Source organism: Sycon ciliatum, chromosome 2 (assembly GCF_964019385.1).
Source record: "Sycon ciliatum chromosome 2, ocSycCili1.1, whole genome shotgun sequence".
Lineage (NCBI taxonomy): Eukaryota > Metazoa > Porifera > Calcarea > Leucosolenida > Sycettidae > Sycon > Sycon ciliatum.
The window spans coordinates 28,259,702-28,279,720 of record NC_088644.1 but is presented as its reverse complement, the minus strand read 5'-3'; the positions used below and the strand labels follow the sequence as shown (position 1 = coordinate 28,279,720).

Sequence of the window (20,019 nt, the reverse complement as noted above, 5' to 3'; positions counted from 1 at the left end):
TTGCCCCCTTGCTCGAACCCAGACAATAATAAGGGGATCGGTCTATTGCGTCCACAAGTAGAAACTAGAACATGATGTTCCTCCACTGGAAGGCCAAAAGACCAGTAAATTATGTACTATTGAGGTAGGTGACATGCGGGTACGGAGAAATGTTATGTACTAACGGGGTTTATGTACTAACGGATTATGTACTAACCGACAAAATTTGTATGGAAGTGACCACGTTTCGTCCGGGACTTGAGATTTCTTATGTACTAACGGGGTTTATGTACTAACCGGACTCGTATTAACGGGGGACGACCTGTACTAGTACTAGTTACTAACTGATTGCTTGGGACGTATTGGGTTGTGGTTCCCTCTGAAGGCAGTGGAGTGGAGGGTTCAACAAGTGGATTGGCTGCGTGACACCACTTTTTGGACAAATACTAATCTTCAGAATACTAGTTTGAATATTTCTCTGTTGGCGACACCATGTGCCCTGACTGAAGCCCTGCAGTACTTGAAATTTTTCTGGCTTTCTCTGAGTTGGGCGTTTTGAAATGGCTAGTTCTGCGGGTCTTTCGTAAGTAGTTCAGGTGAATATTTCTCAATGTCATTTCAATTGTCAAATGAGCTGCTCATCCTCCGTGTTTGTGTCTTCAGGGCGCCCGAACAGAGGAGAAAGCCTCGCTTCAGTAAGATACATAATTATGATGAACTTTAAAATTCAACGTATTTTCTACGGGTACAATGTAGTAGGGTCTTAGTCTGATAAAATGTCTCGCGGCTCCGCTCCGAATGGACGCAATGAAAAGTGATAAGGTTCTCACTGAACTTGAGAGTGACATGCGAGGAATTCTAGTTCTACGTCTCCTGGTCTGTACATGAGTGCATGTATGTGTGACAAGTAATTATTTGGACCACACTGCCAGTCTGCTGAACCTGGTGAGAATGCTTGCCTGAGGCTAGCTTGAGTACAAATTATACGACACAATCATCACAACTAGTGCTTGGACTTTGCACAATGTCCAGTGTACTCTTGGTTGTACAGGCAGAATCCTGAAATAATTCAAACCCTGAATTGCCGGGGGTGGAGGTGCTTATTACAGTCAACTTCGCTAATAACGACTGCGGATATAACGACAATTCGCGAATAACGACAGCATTTCCATGCCCAGAGCAAAGTCCCTTCCAACTGTAATACATATAATGAGACTTCGGGTATAACGACACTTCGCGGATAACGACACTATTTTGATGCCCCGCCGAATGTCGTTATAAGCGAAGTTGACTACATGAACGTACACCCACTACACAAAAATTATGTACATGAACTGGTACAGTCAACTTTGCGTATAACGACACTCGGCGGGGCATCAGAAAAGTGTCCTTATTTGCGAAGTGTCCTTATACCCGAAGTCCCATTATACATTGTATGTATTACAGTTAGATGGGACTTTGCCCTGGGCATGGAAATTCTGTCGTTATTCGCGAATTGTCGTCGTATCCGCAGTCGTCATTAGCGAAGTTGACTACGTCACTCTCGTGTAATGCGCACACAGTTGCAGTCCGTCGTTTTGACGGATTTTGCGCGCTCTAAACTGGCCGTACAGTCTGTTTGTGCAAACTGAACTCTCAAGTACATGTGCAGCGTTCAGTGAACTTCGAAATACACCTTTGCTAGCTTTGAATTACCCGTAAGAACCTCACATTTTCTATGTACACCCACCCGTGTACTGTAAATATACAAAATGTCGGCGCTGCAAAATTTCGGCACTTCACGATTTTTGAAATTTCGGCGGCGATTTTTTTTCGGCGTGGGTAGAGGGCATAGTATAGTGCGACAGATGCTGTGAAAAATTTCATCGGCGTTTTAATTTAGGCGTTTTGGGTCGGTGCCGAATATAGCCGAAATTAAATAGCTGCCGAAAATTTGTATATTTACAGTATGCATAATTGGTGGACTTTTGACTAGGTGTATGCAGGCAGTCCAAGGTTCGGATTTTAACTGATCTCGCTACTGGAAGGAAGTTTTGATTTAGGCAGTTACTCAATTACCAAGTATCAGGATTCCACCTGTATCCAACTGCCACAAAGCTTCAGTTTCTAGCCTTCTCAGGCTTCTTGTAACGTCAAAAGATAAGTCAGCGGCAACCTTCTTACTAGGCCGTTGCATACAGGAGAGTCGCGCGCCCAAGAACGTTGTGTCCAAGGGGTTAGCCTGGAACGTACTTATTTGTCAGCAATCTGGCTGCGTTCTTATAGCACGTTCTTAGAAGCAATCCGCACTGGATCATATGTATCCCACAAGCTGCCAGAAAACCAGCACCGCCGTTCTTAGCTTTAGGCTGTGGCGTTCTTAGGATTTCAGGCTGGACGTTCTTCAGCGCGCGCGCGACTCTACTGTACTGGAGTGGTTGATATACGTGTGACGTACTGACACAATCATAAACCATCACTTATGAATACTGAGCCCCAGCAATCGGACTGCACTTTCACTGGGTCACAGGAGTAGTTCTGTTCAGTGTCCAGAACAATAGTGTACATCCAACAGTTATCATGCCTGTCGGGTGACTACTGTGCCAACCATGATTTTTATTGGAACCACTACTGTACTTTTGCACGTGAATACTGTTGTTTGGGGGGGGGGGGGGGCATTTCTTCAGCTCATGTGGTGGTCAAATGCCTGTATGCATGTTGTGTCATTTGAATTAACTTTCGCTGTACGGTTACTCCTCGTGCATACTATTTTACTGTGACCTGTTGTGAACCTGCAGCACGTCCACCGTTGACAGATGAATACCAGGTGCGTAGTGCGTCGTCCTTGCCATGTGGCATGCGGTATTTTTTGCTTTGTTTTCGTGAGCGCTGTGCCTGCTGCAATCACTCTGGTGGTACTATGCTGTGGCTTAGACTCTCCAGCTACACTACACTCCCAACACACCTGTCACGCATTGTCAGACATACCTGTCATGATGTGTTGCACTGCTCCCACGCGTGTGTTTTCTTTCAGTTTGCATTCTCTCGTCCTGGTGTTGGTGTCGCCTGCAGGTTGAAGACAGTGACACCCTATACAGCATTGCGGTCTCGTACGGGTGTACAACGCATGAGCTACGTCGGCTGAACCGTCTCCAGACCAGTCTGATCTTTCCTGGACAGGTGCGCACCATTACTTCCGTATCTACCTGAACTCTCGCTGGGCTTACTAGTGGGCTTCGTGCTTGCGTCTCCCTGTTATTCCTGTGCTCCTGTCTACTTTATAGTTCTTTGGGATTTTTTATCCCTCTTTGGAGCACTACTGTCCTCTCCAGTTGGCCGTGGTTTGTCCCCTAGCCACTGCAGTTGCGAACTAACTTTTCTAAGAATTCGCAAACTCCATTGCAGCCATTTACCCATCACTTTACTTTTTTCTGTCTCTCTCTCTCTCTCTCTCTGTCTCTCTCTCTCTCTATCTCTCTCTCTATCTATCTATCTATCTCTCACTCTCGCACTCCCTCTCTCTGTCACACTCCCTCTCTCTCTCCCTCTCTCTCTCTCTCTCACTCCCTCTCTCTCTCTCACTCCCTCTCTCTCCCTCCCTCTCTCTCACTCTCCTCCCCCCCCCCCCCATGTGTGTTTCTGTATCTGTGGACCTTGAGCAGGTTCTCTATGTTCCGGAACGAGGTGGGCCGCAAGCTCGAAAGCCCGTCAAGCCAGCACCACCCAGCGAGGTATGCCCATTATTGGTCTGAATAAGATGCCGTCCATTGGTTACCATTTTTTTAACAAATTGGGTTTGAAAGGATTGGGAGAACTTCAAATTCAAAGGATTAGTCGGGGAAGTGAACTGCCTGAAAAGAGAAAAATCGCCAGACCCACCAGGACTCGAACCCGAGACCTTGCTGGTCATGAGCAATGCTCTTGGTTTCATTTGGATTATTTGTTAGAAAAATAAGTGGTGAACACTGAATATGCAACCGTTGTCAAACTGATGATGATGCTGAAGATTGAAATCTGTGTTTTGCTGGGCTTGGCTTTTGCTGTAGAACGGTTGCATGCGTGAGGTCTGAAAAGTACTAAAACGATTCGTTCTGAAAGAACACCAATACAGAATCCACATGTGGCAAGCAACAGTTATTTCATTCTAGTTGAATGTTCTAGTTGTACGGATTAAAATATTCACTGGTTTGAGGGAGAGATGCAAACGGGAAAAGTCTGAAGAAAAAATTGACTGTCACCACCAGGACTCGAACCAGGGACCTTCGCCCTGAGGCCAGCAATGCTCTAGCCACTGAGCTATGACTCGCCACAAAATTGGTTGACTGGAATGCATTACAATCCGCAGACAATTGCAAGATGTTGGAAAAGATTGTCATGATTGCCGTGTCTCATCTCATGATTGAGTGCCAGCTGCTGGCACCGGGCTGCAAAACAGTTTGATATTATTACATACCGGTATGCCAATGATTAATCATGGTCGCACAGACTAATCCCGAATAAGCCGTCACCACCACTGCTTTTTAGAATCTTTCAATTTCATGACTATTGATTTTGCTGCTGTTGCTGCCACTGCTGTTGTCATCTTTGTGGCTGTTGTTATGTTGGACGCGGTCTTCTGGTGTGGCTACCTCTGTTGCTGTGTTTAGTTGGTATTTGAGCAATCAGTGCCGCACACGGCTTCTGTACGCCCGACTGCTGACCCGCTGGAAGGTGTGGAGCTGGCTGGTGAAGCGTTGGATGATGACGACGAGGATTTCGCTGCGGGCAGTGTGGAGGCTGCACGCTCCTTTGAGAAGGTCATCAGCTGTCGCTATGTTACGAACAATGGAGAGGTGAGCTGGGTGTACTTGACAATACGTTGAATAACGCCATCATTTCTAGGTCGATTCTCACAATCCTGGGCTTCCTGGAAAGCTCTATCCATAAGGAATACATCTCCAGTAGATATGACGAGCAGCAATGTAAATGTACAGTGAGCGAAGCAAGCGTACGCGCCAGGGCCATGTCAATTTCGAGCGAAATACTCATCGCGATGCAATTCCCTCGAATTTTATCGCAGAGCGCTGGGATTTTTGCAAAGAAGTCAGGATGCCCGTAGCCTGATTGCGTCATAGCACCTGGCTGGCTATGCACGTGTGAAAATGGGGAAATCACCAGCTGAAGTGCATTTTACACGCTCAAAAAACAGCTTGAGACGTTGATTTTCGGTAGAGCGCCATAACTCCACTCCAGAACCTAGGATCGCGTTCGGGTTTCTTAGAGACGACAGCTGAGAGTCTGCTAATGCCGATAGACCTTTCGATGTGGCTATTCGGTCAATTTTTTTTGCGAATTTACGAAAGTTTGAAGTCGCCCGGTATACTCTGCATATCGGTACGGATATATCCGTGTGTTATGGCTTAAAAGGTTAAGAAGGAAACGTTGACGCGTTTTGTAGTGAACAGAAGCTGGATGCCAACAAAATCGATACAGTTGGGCCATAATTTGTGATCACTTGATAAGTTCTGGTTCAGAATGCACGGAATCTGTGTCTATACTGCATATCACACCTCGGTGGGACAGTGTGAGAATTTTGATACACATAGTGTGTTGTGGGTACATGTTTGGGTACTTACTCAATCTGCGGACAGAACTGTTTCGTCCTTTGTGGACTCATCAGCGCAGCACAGAGGAAATGAGGCCGAACCTGGTAGCAATGAAAAATAATTTTCCAGAGCCAGATTTAAACCAGGCCCGAACGTACCTAGCCAGAGTGCTCAACCTGACAAGTCGGTGAGCTCTGCATCACGCAAACAGCAAGGCACTACCCCACACAAGAGTGCTCAACTGCTACAAGAGCAGGAACGAAATACTCAATCTGCGAACAGCACTGTTTCGTCCTTTGTGGACTCGTCAGCGCAGCACAGAGGAAATGAGGCCGAACATGTTTGAGTAATTAGAATGTCCGGATAATTAGATGCTTTCCCCCAGACAATTTGGGATTAGAACTATCAGTTTTCCACCTGTTTTGCAAATAACTTTACTTTAGACTTAACCAAACAACAGACTACTGTACTAGTATACTAATGTGTGTGTGTTTTTCCCTCTGCCATTTTCGTAGGGTATTGTTCCAGGCGTATTGTCTGTCACGCCGTACCACATCAACTTCAATCCGGACGCACAGAATCGCCTTGTGATTGATCGCGGCACGGGCCGCTACACCGTGTACGTTGCTCTGGCGGACATTTCCAGCCTGGGCGTGTACGACAACCCTGCACAGATGGCCATCAGTGATCCCCCCACACCGTCGGGGTAAGCAACAATAGGATGCTTACATAGCAGTTATCCTGATGACGATGGAGGCCAGCATTCGAACACCAACACATGTCTACGTACCGTAGTTCCGCACGTATAAGCCCACGGGCCTATATCCGGATATAAGCCCACCTCCGTTTATAAGCCCATGGGCTTATAAACAGACACAAATGCATCTCGCGTGTCAACAAGACTTTTTCACAATGTGGACTCTTCCTACCATGGTACAGCAGGTCGGTGCAGTTTACCAGTAGAGTATGGTAGACCCACTATGAGCACGGACTTGTACTTTTTCATGAACCTTCAAAATTCGAATATTGGCCCATGGACTAAAAAACGAACATGTTTTACTGGATATTTTATCCCCAAACTGCATTATTTCACATATAAGCCCATGGGCTTATATGCGCGGAACTACGGTAACTGTTGGATCGTGCTTACATCTAAAATGCATGTGTGCTGCTCTTTACCTCGCCTTGTTCAGTGTCGTGTGGCGCAGTTGCCTTTCCTTTGTAGGTAATGTACAGGTAACGTTTGGCTACTGAGACCCCTTATGGGACCGGCCTATTACGGTCTCTAAATGCCGGTGGTCTCTGCCACGAGAGTAACCTCTGTACATTGCACACGTTTGATGCCGAAGAATTCTGATCTGACAGACCAGATGGTTGCTGAAAGTAGATTGTCTCTTGACTGGGTCCAGCGTGTATTGGCTTGTTGGCTTGCTGTACAGTCCAGCACGATGCTACCCAGTTATCACTAAACGACCTTATCTTGTATTCGTGTCAGAGTTTGTTAAACATTTCATGAGATGAGTGCCGGGTATTCCTCATTTTATGGCAAAGCAACTACTCAAGAAAATCACTCTTTGGCTCTTTGGGGAGAGGATGCAGATGGTACATGACCATTGAGCTGACAGTGAAGATGAGCAGACAGCTTGCCGCTCTGCTGCCATCGCTGTGAATTGCCAGTAGCCTATGAGCGTGGCTGAGCGTGCATGTGTGCCGTGCTCTTCCTTCTGTGAAAAGGAGCCTGGCGGCCAAGAGCGAGTCATTCTTTTTCGCCTCAACTGCCGAGTGGGCTAAATGTAAGACGGAGACTATGGTGCCCGTCCAAGACTGCCTGTCGCCGTCCAGCGTTCCCAACGTGGACATTGAAATGGCAAGGTAAAGCTCCTCTGTGCCGCTGCTGGTGCTTGTTAAAATACTACCCTGTTGAACTTACAGCTCAGATAAGGTTGGAACACCCGATGGGCCGAATGTTGTTGCACTCAACCTTTTGAGGCTGGTACTATAGTAATTGATCGGCATTGCAAGACCGCTCCACACCTGTGCCCATGTGCAAGAGTGCTTCATTCCGTGAAAATGACTGCCGACGCATTTGCTTACTTTCTATCACATTCCCCAATGAAGAATTCGTACACACACCTCGCCATACTGTACTATCATGTACCAAGATCACTTCCAAGACAGATGCCAGCTGTGTCCAATCAGTGGAACTTGGGCCTGCTGAGGTCTTTAGAATTGGAAGCTGCATATTACTTTATTTATTTTATAACAATGTTTTTTTGTTTATTCAGAAGCGCCTTGGAGTCTCCATCTCCAGCACACGAGAGTAGTCACTCGCCCTCGAACCGTGGAAACACGGCAACCGTTGCAACCACGACGCAAAACGAAAGCACGGAGAGCAGCTCGAACGCAGCAACCCAGCGTGTTCAATCTGTGTCACCTCCGATGACAATTGAACAAAAAGGTGAGGCCAGTGTTGCTCTTCTTCTCGAATAGATCTTCAACATTGTGCTTGAAACATGCTGCCTGAACGATCAGTTCAGTCTTGGTTTCACTTTTTTTTTTCATCCTCTGCTATAGCCCTCGCAGCCTGCAGTACTGCACAAGTGTGAAATCACACAGGGAATCTCTCAATACATATAAATCAACAAAAAATTCTATACAGTGTGCATGTGCTGTGTGCCATGCTGACACCATCAACTCAGATGCTCGAGCATGTGCGACCGCCAGCTTTCAATGACTCCTATGGCAAACTTGATGTCATCTTCCAGATGCTGATGATGATTAACGTACGTGACTTTAAAAGTACAGCTGTTTGAAGTTGAGGGTTTTCATACCGCCTCTGCATCCCAAACCATTGCCAATAGTTATCTTCTGTGCTATGTTGATACTGTGCGGGTAGCATCCAATGAAGGTGAGTTCGCCTCCGCACCGCTGAAACTGCTCAACACTCAATTGCGGATTGTGGAGGAAGTTTGACGCGCATTCGAAACGAATAAAAGACTCGGTTTTCATCTATACACCGTGTGCTGGAAGAGAGGGGAAAGGTTCGTTACAACTCCGGGCTTCATGCTCTGCCTTCGGACATGGAACACTCTTCGCGCAACAGGGTGTGCTGCTTGTTTCTTATGCGGTGTGCAGAGCTCGGCCTTTCCTGGCTCTCGACTTCCCGTACAATTGTGTTGTTTTGGTCATGTTTGTGTCTGGTTACAGCCCGATCGAACCGCCCGGGGCCCCTGAGCCCAAGCCTGCCACGGTACCTGTGTTTGCGGACTGAGTCCCTCTTGCCGCACATGGAGCCACCTACCCCAGGGCACCGGAAACCGGAGTATTGGTTCGCCATGTCTCACAAAGAGTAAGGGCATACTGCACTAACGGTGAATGAGTCAGCACCTCACCATGTACCAAGTAGATGTATGCTGTGCTTTGGCATTGACTGCTGTGCTATATAAAATAGTTCAGAGAGTTTCAATAACCCTTCGGTGAATGCGGTTTACCATGGGAAATATTAATGTTTAATTGGTCTGATGGTGTTGGCTTTGGTGTACTGCGCAGAATTACTCCTCTTTACGAATTCCTTGAGAAGCACTGCCCATCACTGGAGCCACTAAATCATAACATGCTGACCGAAACTCTGGGTAGCTACGTCATAGTCAACTCTTTCGCTATTCAAGAGGTGAGCGGATCATGTAGTTTTCTTCTCTTCCTTTTTTTTCTTTTTTTGCTGGTTAATCGGTGACCTTGCAATGGGTATTTGAGCAGAGACTAAAAGCCTGAATGCCTTCAAAGCTGCCGGACACTCTACCCCAGGTGTGTCGTTGCTGGTGAAGTATTGTATTGGGTTGTCCTTGCACCTTAACAAGTAGGGTAAAGTGTTTGTAGTTGCATGTAGTGTAATAAACAAGTAGGGTAAAGTGCGTGTAGTTGCATGCAGTATGTAGCTTGGGCAGCAGTACTGTGTGCCACATCACGTATGCTGATGTCGTGTGGCTCGGTCTTGTCTTGGGGTCTCATGTTCACTGTTGACGAGCCTTTTGCACATTGTACAGATGTACGAATCCCATAGGATACGGCAGGACCTATTAACGGACGCCTATTGTTTTCACTTTCGTTTCCACTGGGGAGCACATGCCAGAGCACTTTATGGTGCGGGTTTTATGGAGCCGTAGAGTACTCCGTAGAGCTGTCCAGGTTGATGAAGATAGCAAAAAACACTGGCCTGCCGGGTGGAATTTGCAAAATTTGGTCAAGTACGCATGTATAGCATACAAAGGACACCCAATAGGCCTGACACGCATCAGCGTAATTTCCTACATTTACTCGTATGCAATGTGCGAAAGGCTCGTTTTAAAGTGTGAAGCAAAGCTATAATTTGCTCAGTAGCTTCCCCATGAGCTAATCTGCATCTGAAGCAGTGCCGCGGTCCAGTCATCTAGTACTGCCTGTCTGACTGTACGTGTCTGTACTTTCTCATCTGCGTCGTCATCGCCACCCGTCACTGCCATATTCATGATGAACCACCACGCCATGCCATGCCATTCCACGCCGCTATCCCTGCGGTTCACGGTCGCGTTCCCATTGCCGTGTACCGCAACGCAGGGACTGGATATAGTGGAGGACTTCTTCTCTTCTGCTGAGGCCAAAGGATGCTATTTGTCACCACTCATGGCCACTGACGGCAATAAGGTGCGCTCTCTCTCTCTCTTCCTGCTTAGCCATGTTCCTTTCTTTCTATGCAGTATTCTTTCCTTTCTTTTTCTTCCTTTCTTCTACTGCCCTGTGCAGATTGCATGTACTGCTTGCTTATGGTTTCTTCTGCCGTTCTGATACCTGCTGTGTTGTGGCTGACGATGCGCAGTAGAGTGGTGGTGTGATGCGAAGCATGTGTGTGTGGGTGTGTGTGCTTGTGCTTGTAATGCTCTGGCAGCAAGTCCAATCTGACCTCGTGCCTGATCTACCCCCCCCCCCCCCCCCCCCCCCCCGGACTCTGTGGCCCCGAGCACTGTAAACACAGGGCTATGCAGTGAATGGAGCTGCTCTGCCAAATTTATATCACAATCTAACCTCTGAATGAATCAACCACCCCCTCCCTGGACTCCTTGCGTGGCCATAGCACTACAAACACAGTGCTGTGCTGCAGTGAATGTAACTCTGCCATATTCATGAGGTCAGATTTTACTTGCCACCCCTCTAGATAAAACTGTATGAGTATGAGTGAGGGTGTGTGTGTGTGTGTGCATTTTTGCTCATGACATGCGCTGATGGCCATAATCAGTCCCTAATTTCGTAAACTAGAATTCAATCTAACCGACCAAAGCTCTCTCGGAGACGGTGGGAATAGCTTCGTTCTCTCCGTTTTCGCTGGCACGCTGCTATTTTCCGCATTCACGTGTGCGTATGTTGATTTGATAATCTGCTTTTAAACTAATGTTTATGCAGTAATTATGTACAGTCAACCTTGCAAATCACGACCTCGGATATGACACAACTCGCCAATAGCCACACTTTTCTCATGGCCAATCGAGGGTCGTTATTCGCAAGGCTGGCTGTATGTAAGATTTACATGCCTGTACCCTGTATATGCGTCAGCTGTTAGTGAGCCCCCACCCCAGGCTGTACGATGGCTTTGTTGTGCGCATACCCCAGGTTTTGTATATTTCACGCTGGAGAGAATTGCCGCTGTCTTTGTTGCGAACTGTAGCTCGTTTGTGGGCATTGCTGTGTCAATGTGCCGTTGTACATCGTGAACAGTGCAGCCAGCAGTACACTGAGCTAACTTCTTCTGAAGCTGCTTGCTCTCGTAATGATGTTTGGATCCGATGCGACGAACTCTGCCGCCCTGAATTACGTCAGTGGCAGAACACAGCGATACAGTCATGATTGCATTCGCTGTGTTCAACCGCCCATGTATTGTACTGGCCTGGAAAATCTCTAATGTCCTTCTCCATATCAGGTTGGAGTGGATTCCAGTTCGCTTTTCTCGCAGCCGCCGCTTGGCTTCTCTTTGAGGACAATTGGCCATGACTTTTGCCATCCACTGCCACTGGTCTTGTCAGCTTTTCTTATGGTCTCATTGTGGTGTGTGTCCCTACATCTCAACCTGAGCAAATTCCAGGGGAAAGACTGCTGTTTGCTGCTGCATGTACGAGTATCTCGTATATTGTGTTCCACCATGGACCTCCTAATGCAGATGTGGATAAGGATTTTTAAAATAAAATAAATTTAAATAATTATCGTCTCTGGCGTTTGTGTACTGTAATACTCGCGCTACTATGGTCTGCCAAGCGTTACTCCAATTCAGTCCACCAGCAAGCAAGCTTCACTGGTTGTTAAATGTACTAATGTCGTAATAAGACTGGTTAGAATGTCTTGGTGCAACGAAGTTCATTCACCTTTACTCCACTAACTCTTCTTGTCTGGAAGACCAGACCTTCTGTTAATCATGCATTGTAATTTCATGGACTTGATGTACTACCATGCCTGGTGCATGTTGGGTGCTATCTTGAATTCCTGATAGACACCAGAAGGAAAAGATACTCGATTATGTTTGACTTGTTCAGATTTACAGTCTTCCTGTTCTCGTTCCTCACTAGCACTGAGCATTTATTTATTTGACATATGCATTTGCAGCATTAAAGGCCGATTCATACTTCATGTCGCGTACGGGAAAGCCATCGCGCGACGGCTTTCCCGTACGCGAAATGAAGTATGAATCGGCCTTTAGTCCGCAAGTTCTCAACCACTTTAATACTCGCCTCAATACCTACAGTATGTGTCTTGTGTTTTAATGAGGCGTTTTGTGTCATTGAGAGGGTGGCTGGGGAACCGTTTTCGTGTAAATTTCTTTACCAAAAACCTCACCAAAAATCCGGCCAAATGGGGATTGTGTTTATATGGTTTTGCAAAATTGCTTTATCACAAATCCGAACCCGGGTCGAAGCAGACTGTGAAAAATTCCAGTTGTTTTTAGTGAAAAGCAATTGATTTCCCCAAAATCCAATGGTCAAGTATGAAAAACTTATTGTAAGACTTCTTTCATTATTTTCTTGTTCTACAAGCTGACATCCTCTGTCATGACTGGTCTTGCTGTGCGTCTCCTGGGCACAGGTATCACAATCGATCGTCGGCGGTGAGAAAACAAAGTCTCCCGCTGAGAAGATACAGAAGCAGCAATCGAAACCGCAGTCCAGGTCATCGCCCTCCAGCTCCTCTCCGCTTGCAGGGAAATCGTCCAGCTTCCAACGAAGGTACAGTGTATAATAGAGTGGCGATTGTAGTGTTGTGTAACTCAATAGTCAGATATGTTTGGTGATTGGCGGAGTGGTAATTACTCAAGAACTGTGATGTTGCCAGCTCCTTCAAAACAGCTTTTTTTTAAAGCTATTTTGAAATTCTTCTGCTTGTTCTCTTGTTTTGCTTTTTGCCATCACCGTGCATCAGAGTCGGACTCCCGCTCAATTGGTTAGAGCATTGCTCACGAATAGCAAGGTCCCTTGTTCGAGTCCCGGTGATGTGACTGATGATTTCTTTCGAATCTGACTTGCAAGTGTTGAATTTCGGAGAGATAAAGAGCAGTACAAGGCAGGTGGCCTAATTTCCTTCTTTGAAATTCTCCGTTAAGTCCAAATTTGAAATTGTTCTCTTGTTTCTTTTGCTGTCTGTACTTTGTGCAAAGATTGAGTTATGACCTGCCGATCATGAAAGATGAGCCATCGCTATTATCGTATGACCACCTCTGCAAGGTTGGTTCTGGCCAGTACCCGGGCAATAATTTCAACTATTCTTGCTTCCACATTGTATCTCTCTTTTCAACATGCTTTCTGAATTCCTTTCCACAGCAAGTACAGCTATGGGGCTTGCATGCAGCATGGCTGTGTTGATCAATCTCTCGGGTTTCTAGATTCCACTTGTGCGTTGCCCATGCACTAATAATGGGCCTAAGCGGGATATGCGTGTGTGTTTGTGTAAAGGGAGTGTATGTATAGGAACCAGACACATCTGTCCTTTGTGGAGAGGTATCTGCTCTTAGTGAGATACTACCCTATGTGTGGCTTACTGGTGTGTTGCTTGCTTGCTGCCCTGTGCACTCTGTTCTGTCACTACAGCTGGCCCGTCATCTACCCAACAGCGTAGTGGGCTGTTCCTGGAAGCTGGCATACAGTACCAATGTACATGGCATCAGCTTACGCACCATGTACAGAAATATGCGTGAGATGGACGGGCCGATCCTGATGGCCGTGCGAGATGAGAGTCAACACGTAAGTATATTGTTTGTATGACATGGCATGGAACCTTCCCTCCTGTCTGTTATGATGATGGTGGTGATCCTGACTGTCCCAAGCGCTGCCACCTGTGTGTGTGTGTGTGTGTTTTGTGTGTGTGTGTGTGTGTGTTTGTGTGTGTGTGTGTGTGTGTGTGTTTGTGTTGTATTCTTTCCTGTGGTGCTGCTGCCATTGCCGTATTTCTGACCTATTCTCTTTCTTGCTTTGTGTTGCTGGCGTTATGGTGTAGATTTTTGGCGTGTTGTCGTCAGCAGCATTCAAAGTGTGCGATAAGTTTATTGGAACTGGCCAGTGTTTTCTGTTCACGTTTCACAACACCATCGGCTTAAAGGTGAGCTCTTCTTTCTTTTTTCTTTTTCTTTCCTTTTTTTGATCCTGGTGTACTACATTGATGAAGCAGAGTTGCGGTTGCGTGGGACATTGATGAAGCAGAGTTGCGGTTGCGTGGTGTTCCTTTTTACAGTTTCAATTTCCCTTCCTCTTCGTGTGTATGTGTGTGTGTGTGTCACTGTGTGTGTGTGTGTGTGTGTGTTTGTGTGTTTGTGTGTTTGTTCTGTAAACTAGATATTTACCTGGACCGGCGAGAATGAGTTCTTTGTCAAAGGAGATACGGATGCACTTTGTTTTGGCAGTGGAGAGTAAGTTCACAGTGCTTATTGTGGCTGTTCAGACTTCTCCTCTCCTTTCTCTACATTTTAGTATTGGCTCAACATCCGAGTTTATAATGTAGTTCATCAATTTTACGTCTCCAGTAAAGCATCAAAGTTGTGCATGTAATCTGATATGATAATCATGGTGGTATGAACTACACTCAATCTCTGGGCAGCTACCGTATTTTCCGGAGTATAGTGCGCACTTTAGATGTGCTATTTTAGGCCCTAAATTGCAGGTGCGCACTATGCTCCGAATGTGAAATGCATGTACTTCAATGAAGATTGAAGCGCGCACCCCCATGAAGACTGGGGGTGCGTGTTATACAAAGGTGCGCACTATACTCCGAAAAATACGGTAGCTGTTTCGACCTGTTAGGTCTACTCTAAGGTGTGGTATGAAGTACCATGCACGTATAAATTGTTTTGCAACCCAGTTTTTTTTTTACTGTATTGGAGGGTATGCCTTTCACTTGGAGCACCTGATATGGTTGTAGGATTGTTCAAGATTTTCAAATCGGTTTTGGATCGTTTTTCTTTGTAAAGACTTGCTAAACATATTAGAGGTTTTGCATTCCAAATTTCGGAATATTTTTCGACTTTGCCTCTCCGAAAAAAGGAAGTCGTTTTCAGTGGTTTCCATTCCGAAAATTTGATTCAACTTCATTTCCAAGTGTTGCCATGCGAAAACAAAATGGCGACCATAGAAGGCACCAAAAACTGGTTTTTCGCGTCCTGAACCTTGCGGCACATGCGAAGTATTCAAAATAGCACGCCAAAACGAGAAAGACCTAAAAGTATTTTTGGGAAACCATGCACTTCCACCACCATACTGCCAAAAGTTCGACTACTTTTTCGACTTGCCAACAGATTCCGAAAATAATTCCGAAAGTCTGAATGCAAAACCTCCCTATTATGATCATCATCACAGCTTTCCTTGATTTTCCGTGTGCCCGGGTGCGCGCGTGTGTGTGTGTGTGTGTGTGTGTGTGTGTGTGTGTGGTGTGTGTGCGTACTCTAGGGGTACGTTTGGCCTGTGGCTGGATGAGAATCTCTACCACGGTAGCAGCTACCCGTGCAAGACCTACGACAACGAGGTGCTTGCAAGCACTGAGCAGTTCACCATACAAGCCGTGGAGGCCTGGTGTTTTGAGTAAACAATGTCCTGTGTCGTGTATCTGCACTCGTTTGTACCGGGCGTCTTATTGACTGCTGCTACCCCTAGGTGGTTTTATGGCTCCTTAGTTTTTCAATTACAATTTTAGCAGTCTAGTTTTGATATCACTTTTTAAATGTCATTTCCATAGGGTGCGTGTACTTGTCCATGATAGACCGACATGCTCTGCTCACTCCAACCCTGGTATAATACACGTGCACCTGACTTGATGCCTAGCCTCACCTCACAGTTCCCTGCACCCTCAGCACTCACAGCACTCACAGCCGCCACTAGGACTAAGTATGTCATCAGTATCCTCCTGCTGCTGCTGCGACGTGTATTTGAATTTCTAAGGCCTCCAGCTGCTTCTCGTTCCGTCCATCATCGAGTCCTGCCATCTGTTTGGCTGCTGTGCCGCAAAATCTTTGTCCCATCTCTTGCATATGAGATGTTTTGTTGTGTTGGTCTTTACATGCCTGTCTTAGGCTACACTGACTATGGCCCTATGATGTCATGACTTTTATTCTTTACTATTTTCCTGGCCGACCAGCACACTGCATTCAGAGTCCCGTCTTTGCCCTGTTTTGTTGCCGAGTGTGCTGTCGTTGTGGAGTGTGCCTCTAAGTCCACGTTGATGCCTATCTCAGAGGCGTCGCTCTGTGCTTTCCTGCGGCATTCACAGTCATTGTGAACGCGGCCATGTTGAGAGTCTGTGTATGTGTGCTGGCATACCACTGGTGGAAGGCCTACAGCAGCACGGCTACAGTAGTGCAAACATTCAAGACATCAACACTCATGCATCATGGTTTGAGGACAAAAAAACTGACACGAATAATGTTCACGAAAACGAAAACGACATGGTTACATCAAGAAAATGCATGTACGCTCCGGTATATTGTGTAGGTCCAAGTGCAAAATAAGTTCTTGGGAGCTTGTATGAGTATAAGCGAGGTCTGACTGTAGTTCTAATCAGTAATAACAAGAGTACATAAACCTTGGTTTATGTACTCTTGGTAATAACAAGAAGTTACATGACATTGTACTCTTGGTAATAACAAGAGTACAATAACCCAGCAGGCAGTTGCACACTCTTGGTTATGTAATAGACCAGGGAGTCGTAAAATACATATTTTACGACTCCCTCAGCTCAGGCCTGGTTAGACCTGTACCTATATTAATACATGTATTTACAAAAAAATTGTTGACATGATGTCATCGTGAGTGAGTGCGAAATATTTTTTTGTCTTCAGACACGAAACGACTGATCTTCGAAATTTCGACGGTGTGGTGTCTGTCTTTTCCTTCCATTCAACTACAAAATACTTGCTCACCTTCCGGTTTGGTAACTACTTCCAAACTCTACCTCGGGCAGTGTGTAGCAGAGAGTGTCTGCAGACACCAACGCTGTCTGTGTTATCTGCCTAGGGACGAGGCGGTGTTCCGGACAGTGGTCTCAATTTTCAGTGTTTTGCTTCCCAGCTTCATAGTAATATTATTATTATCAGCTATGGAGGAGATAACAACTGCTGCGGCTACTGTCGCTCCGGCGGGATTGGGTGGTTTTATCCATGCTTTCGTCGCTTCACTGTCGGTCATAGTCGTGTCGGAGCTGGGAGATAAGACGTTCTTCATCGCAGCCATCATGGCCATGCGCCATTCTCGCGTGACGGTCTTGACTGGTGCAGTATCAGCCCTGGCATTCATGACTGTCATGTCCACAACATTGGGCTACGCTGCAACTATCATTCCCCGTGCATACACATATTATGGGTCATCTCTACTATTTGCCTTGTTTGGACTGAAGATGCTGAAAGAGGGCTATTATATGGCTGCAGATGAGGGACAGGAAGAACTTGAGGAAGTCAGTGAGGAACTGAAAAAGAAGGAGACAGAGCTATCATCGCGCCCAGATGTGGAAGGCGGTGGCGGAGCAGTAGAGCCATCCTCGCTGAAGTGGTCACGAATGCTGAGAGTCGTTTCGCCAGTGTGGGTTCAGGCGTTCACCCTAACTTTCCTGGCGGAGTGGGGCGACCGCTCTCAGCTGGCCACGATCATCCTCGGTGCCCGTGAAGATCCTGTCGGCGTGACGATAGGTGGAACGCTTGGACATTTGCTGTGCACTACCTTGGCAGTGGTTGGTGGCCGGCTGGTTGCTCAGAAGATCTCCGTGCGCACAGTAACACTGATAGGAGCCGTTGTGTTCCTGCTATTTGCTGCATCGGCGTTGATCATTGGACCAGACGCCTAGTGTGCTGGCTCACTTTCTATTTGTAGGTTGTTAGTCATAATTTTTTGGGTGACATTTTAACCGTTGACCAGAAGTTTTAAGCGCTAACCTTGATGTGCATGCATATCCAACAAGTGCGTTCCAATCATTGTTCATGGGCCTTTTCTTGATCTCTGCATTCTGGATTGCTACACTACAGTGTAGTAGGCCAGTAGGCATCAACTCCTACGCAGCAGTCAAGCAGCAAGTCCTCTCTCAAACTGCAACCAATGATCATGGGAATGGAATTCCTTTTCCTGATCTCTGTATTGTGCATATAGCTTGGCGCCCATCAACTCCGGACCAGGCAAGCCGCGGATCGTTTCTCTCTCTCTCTCAAACCGTCCAAGGACGTGACCCGGACTCTATTTTTAGTCCCCTTGCATTATGTATGTGACCAGAGACAACAAAGAGCAGTCAAAGTACAGAATATTAGAGAACGCATAATTATGGCATTACTGCCTCTTCTACCCTATTTCTGATTGTTCCTATATCCTTTTTCCTATTTTCAAACCATTCCTTGACTACTCTTGGCTCAGTACATGATCTGCCAGCTATATTATTTGGAGTTTTCATTGTTGTGTGCTGCATGCCTGGCACGTGTACCGTACTCATGCATATGCTGGGGGTGGTTCGGAGCATCAAACTCAGGATTCCAACCAGGCAAGCTGGGTGTAGCACCATGTGTGTTGCCATGGTGTTGCACTAGTACAGTCAAGTTAACTTTGTGTATAACGACACTCGGCGGGGCATCAGAAAAGTGTCCTTATACCCGAAGTCGCATATGTATTACAGTGGGATGGGACTTTGCTCTGGGCATGGAAATTCTGTCGTTATTCACGAATTGTCGTTATATCCGCAGTCGTTATTAGCAAAGTTGACTGTATACGCCTGTCACCACCAGTCTGCTCCATGCTAGTGAATTTTCCTTCCTCCCAGTTGTATGAACAAGGTACTTTTGACAGTGTTGGGCACTCTTCGGTCGGTGGCGGGAGTACTTATCTTGTGTACGCATGTAGGATGTATCTGGCATCATCCAGGTTATGCAAGAGAAGTCACTACGAGCTCGTATGATGAGTTGGCGGAACCGCGTATGGGCCCTATGTACAATGTGTACAGTGTTTGTCGCTAGTGCATCTATCACGCACTGTGCCGGGAGTCGAGACCTTGCCAAAGCTCCAGCATCTCAACTGATCATGCATAACCTCTACATACCGCACATACAGCATCACAGGACCGCCGGAAGCAGTTTTTGATTGGTCCGGCAGTGTCATGACCTTTTATACTTTGTGTATGATTATACTAGTAGCGAGTACCCGGGTACACATGCCCTCCACAGAATCACGTGTTGGTGGCCAAAACTTGAAAAGAGTTGGTCCGGTAATAACCTGACCAACCGGACCGGTTCCAGGGGCCCTGATATACATACCGTTTGCAAATACAGCGCTTGTGGCTGGACTAAACAATTGGTGTCACGCAGTTTGAATAACACAGCAAAGCAGTGGCGCACGCTTATCCCCTGCCCTCTCTCTCTGACTCCTCTAAAACAATCACGCGGCTACACAATCACTACCCATTGAGACATACCGCAGGGCATGTATAACAGTTACTATAATAATGTCATTGGCTGAGTCAGTGGCACTGTAGGTGGCACAGTATGTATGTTGTGGCCAAAGCCATGGTGGTCCCACCCAACACTCTGTGACTCAACTTTAGGTCCAATACGTCAAAATGACTGTAACAATGACAAAGATGGGGGGGGGGGGGGATGATAGGTCGTATGTACCGGTACGTGCATGTGTGTGTTGTGGTACGGCATGTCGTTCATCAGTCAAGCTCCGATCACTTCATCATGGCCAACATCTGCCACGTAGTTGCCCAGTGAGTAGTTTTGGACTTCTCAGCCTTGAATTACATGCTACGATCACTCAGAGGCATGGCCAATCACCATGATCACCACCGTTGGACAAATCAGCGGTTCTGCAGTGCCCTCTCCTTTGAAGGCTGAATAGCGCCCGGGCCATGCGGCATCCAAGCCTTCGCCGCGTCGGTCCTTCCTCGGAAAACTTGCCGGGTCGTATTCCTCCCTCTCCACGATCAGATCTTCTTTCGTCTCCCTGGGAGTCCC

At 46.6% G+C, this 20,019-nt stretch overlaps 2 protein-coding genes across 4 annotated transcripts; both read left to right on the top strand.

The window, feature by feature from the left end:
• The first annotated feature begins 307 nt into the window (after positions 1 to 307).
• LOC135809531 (oxidation resistance protein 1-like) lies at positions 308 to 16,190 on the top strand. 3 transcript variants are annotated; one of them, XM_065322892.1, is made up of 18 exons: positions 308 to 562; positions 643 to 674; positions 2,757 to 2,785; positions 3,031 to 3,138; positions 3,621 to 3,689; positions 4,605 to 4,790; positions 6,059 to 6,249; positions 7,278 to 7,415; positions 7,829 to 8,001; positions 8,751 to 8,892; positions 9,093 to 9,213; positions 10,137 to 10,223; positions 12,645 to 12,784; positions 13,213 to 13,279; positions 13,643 to 13,795; positions 14,049 to 14,150; positions 14,384 to 14,457; positions 15,491 to 16,190. In XM_065322892.1, exons 1-18 carry the CDS (start codon positions 540 to 542, stop codon positions 15,624 to 15,626), a joined length of 1,971 nt encoding a protein of 656 aa, XP_065178964.1. In that variant the 5' UTR covers positions 308 to 539; the 3' UTR covers positions 15,627 to 16,190. The 3 variants fall into 3 exon arrangements, with proteins under 3 accessions (XP_065178964.1, XP_065178966.1, XP_065178965.1); XM_065322894.1 differs by lacking the exon at positions 7,278 to 7,415; XM_065322893.1 differs by lacking the exon at positions 10,137 to 10,223.
• Positions 16,191 to 16,917: 727 nt separating this feature from the next.
• LOC135810821 (putative divalent cation/proton antiporter TMEM165) lies at positions 16,918 to 18,439 on the top strand. The gene has a single exon (XM_065324251.1). The coding sequence runs from the start codon at positions 17,133 to 17,135 to the stop codon at positions 17,871 to 17,873; it is 741 nt and encodes a 246-aa protein (XP_065180323.1). The 5' UTR covers positions 16,918 to 17,132; the 3' UTR covers positions 17,874 to 18,439.
• Positions 18,440 to 20,019: the final 1,580 nt, after the last annotated feature.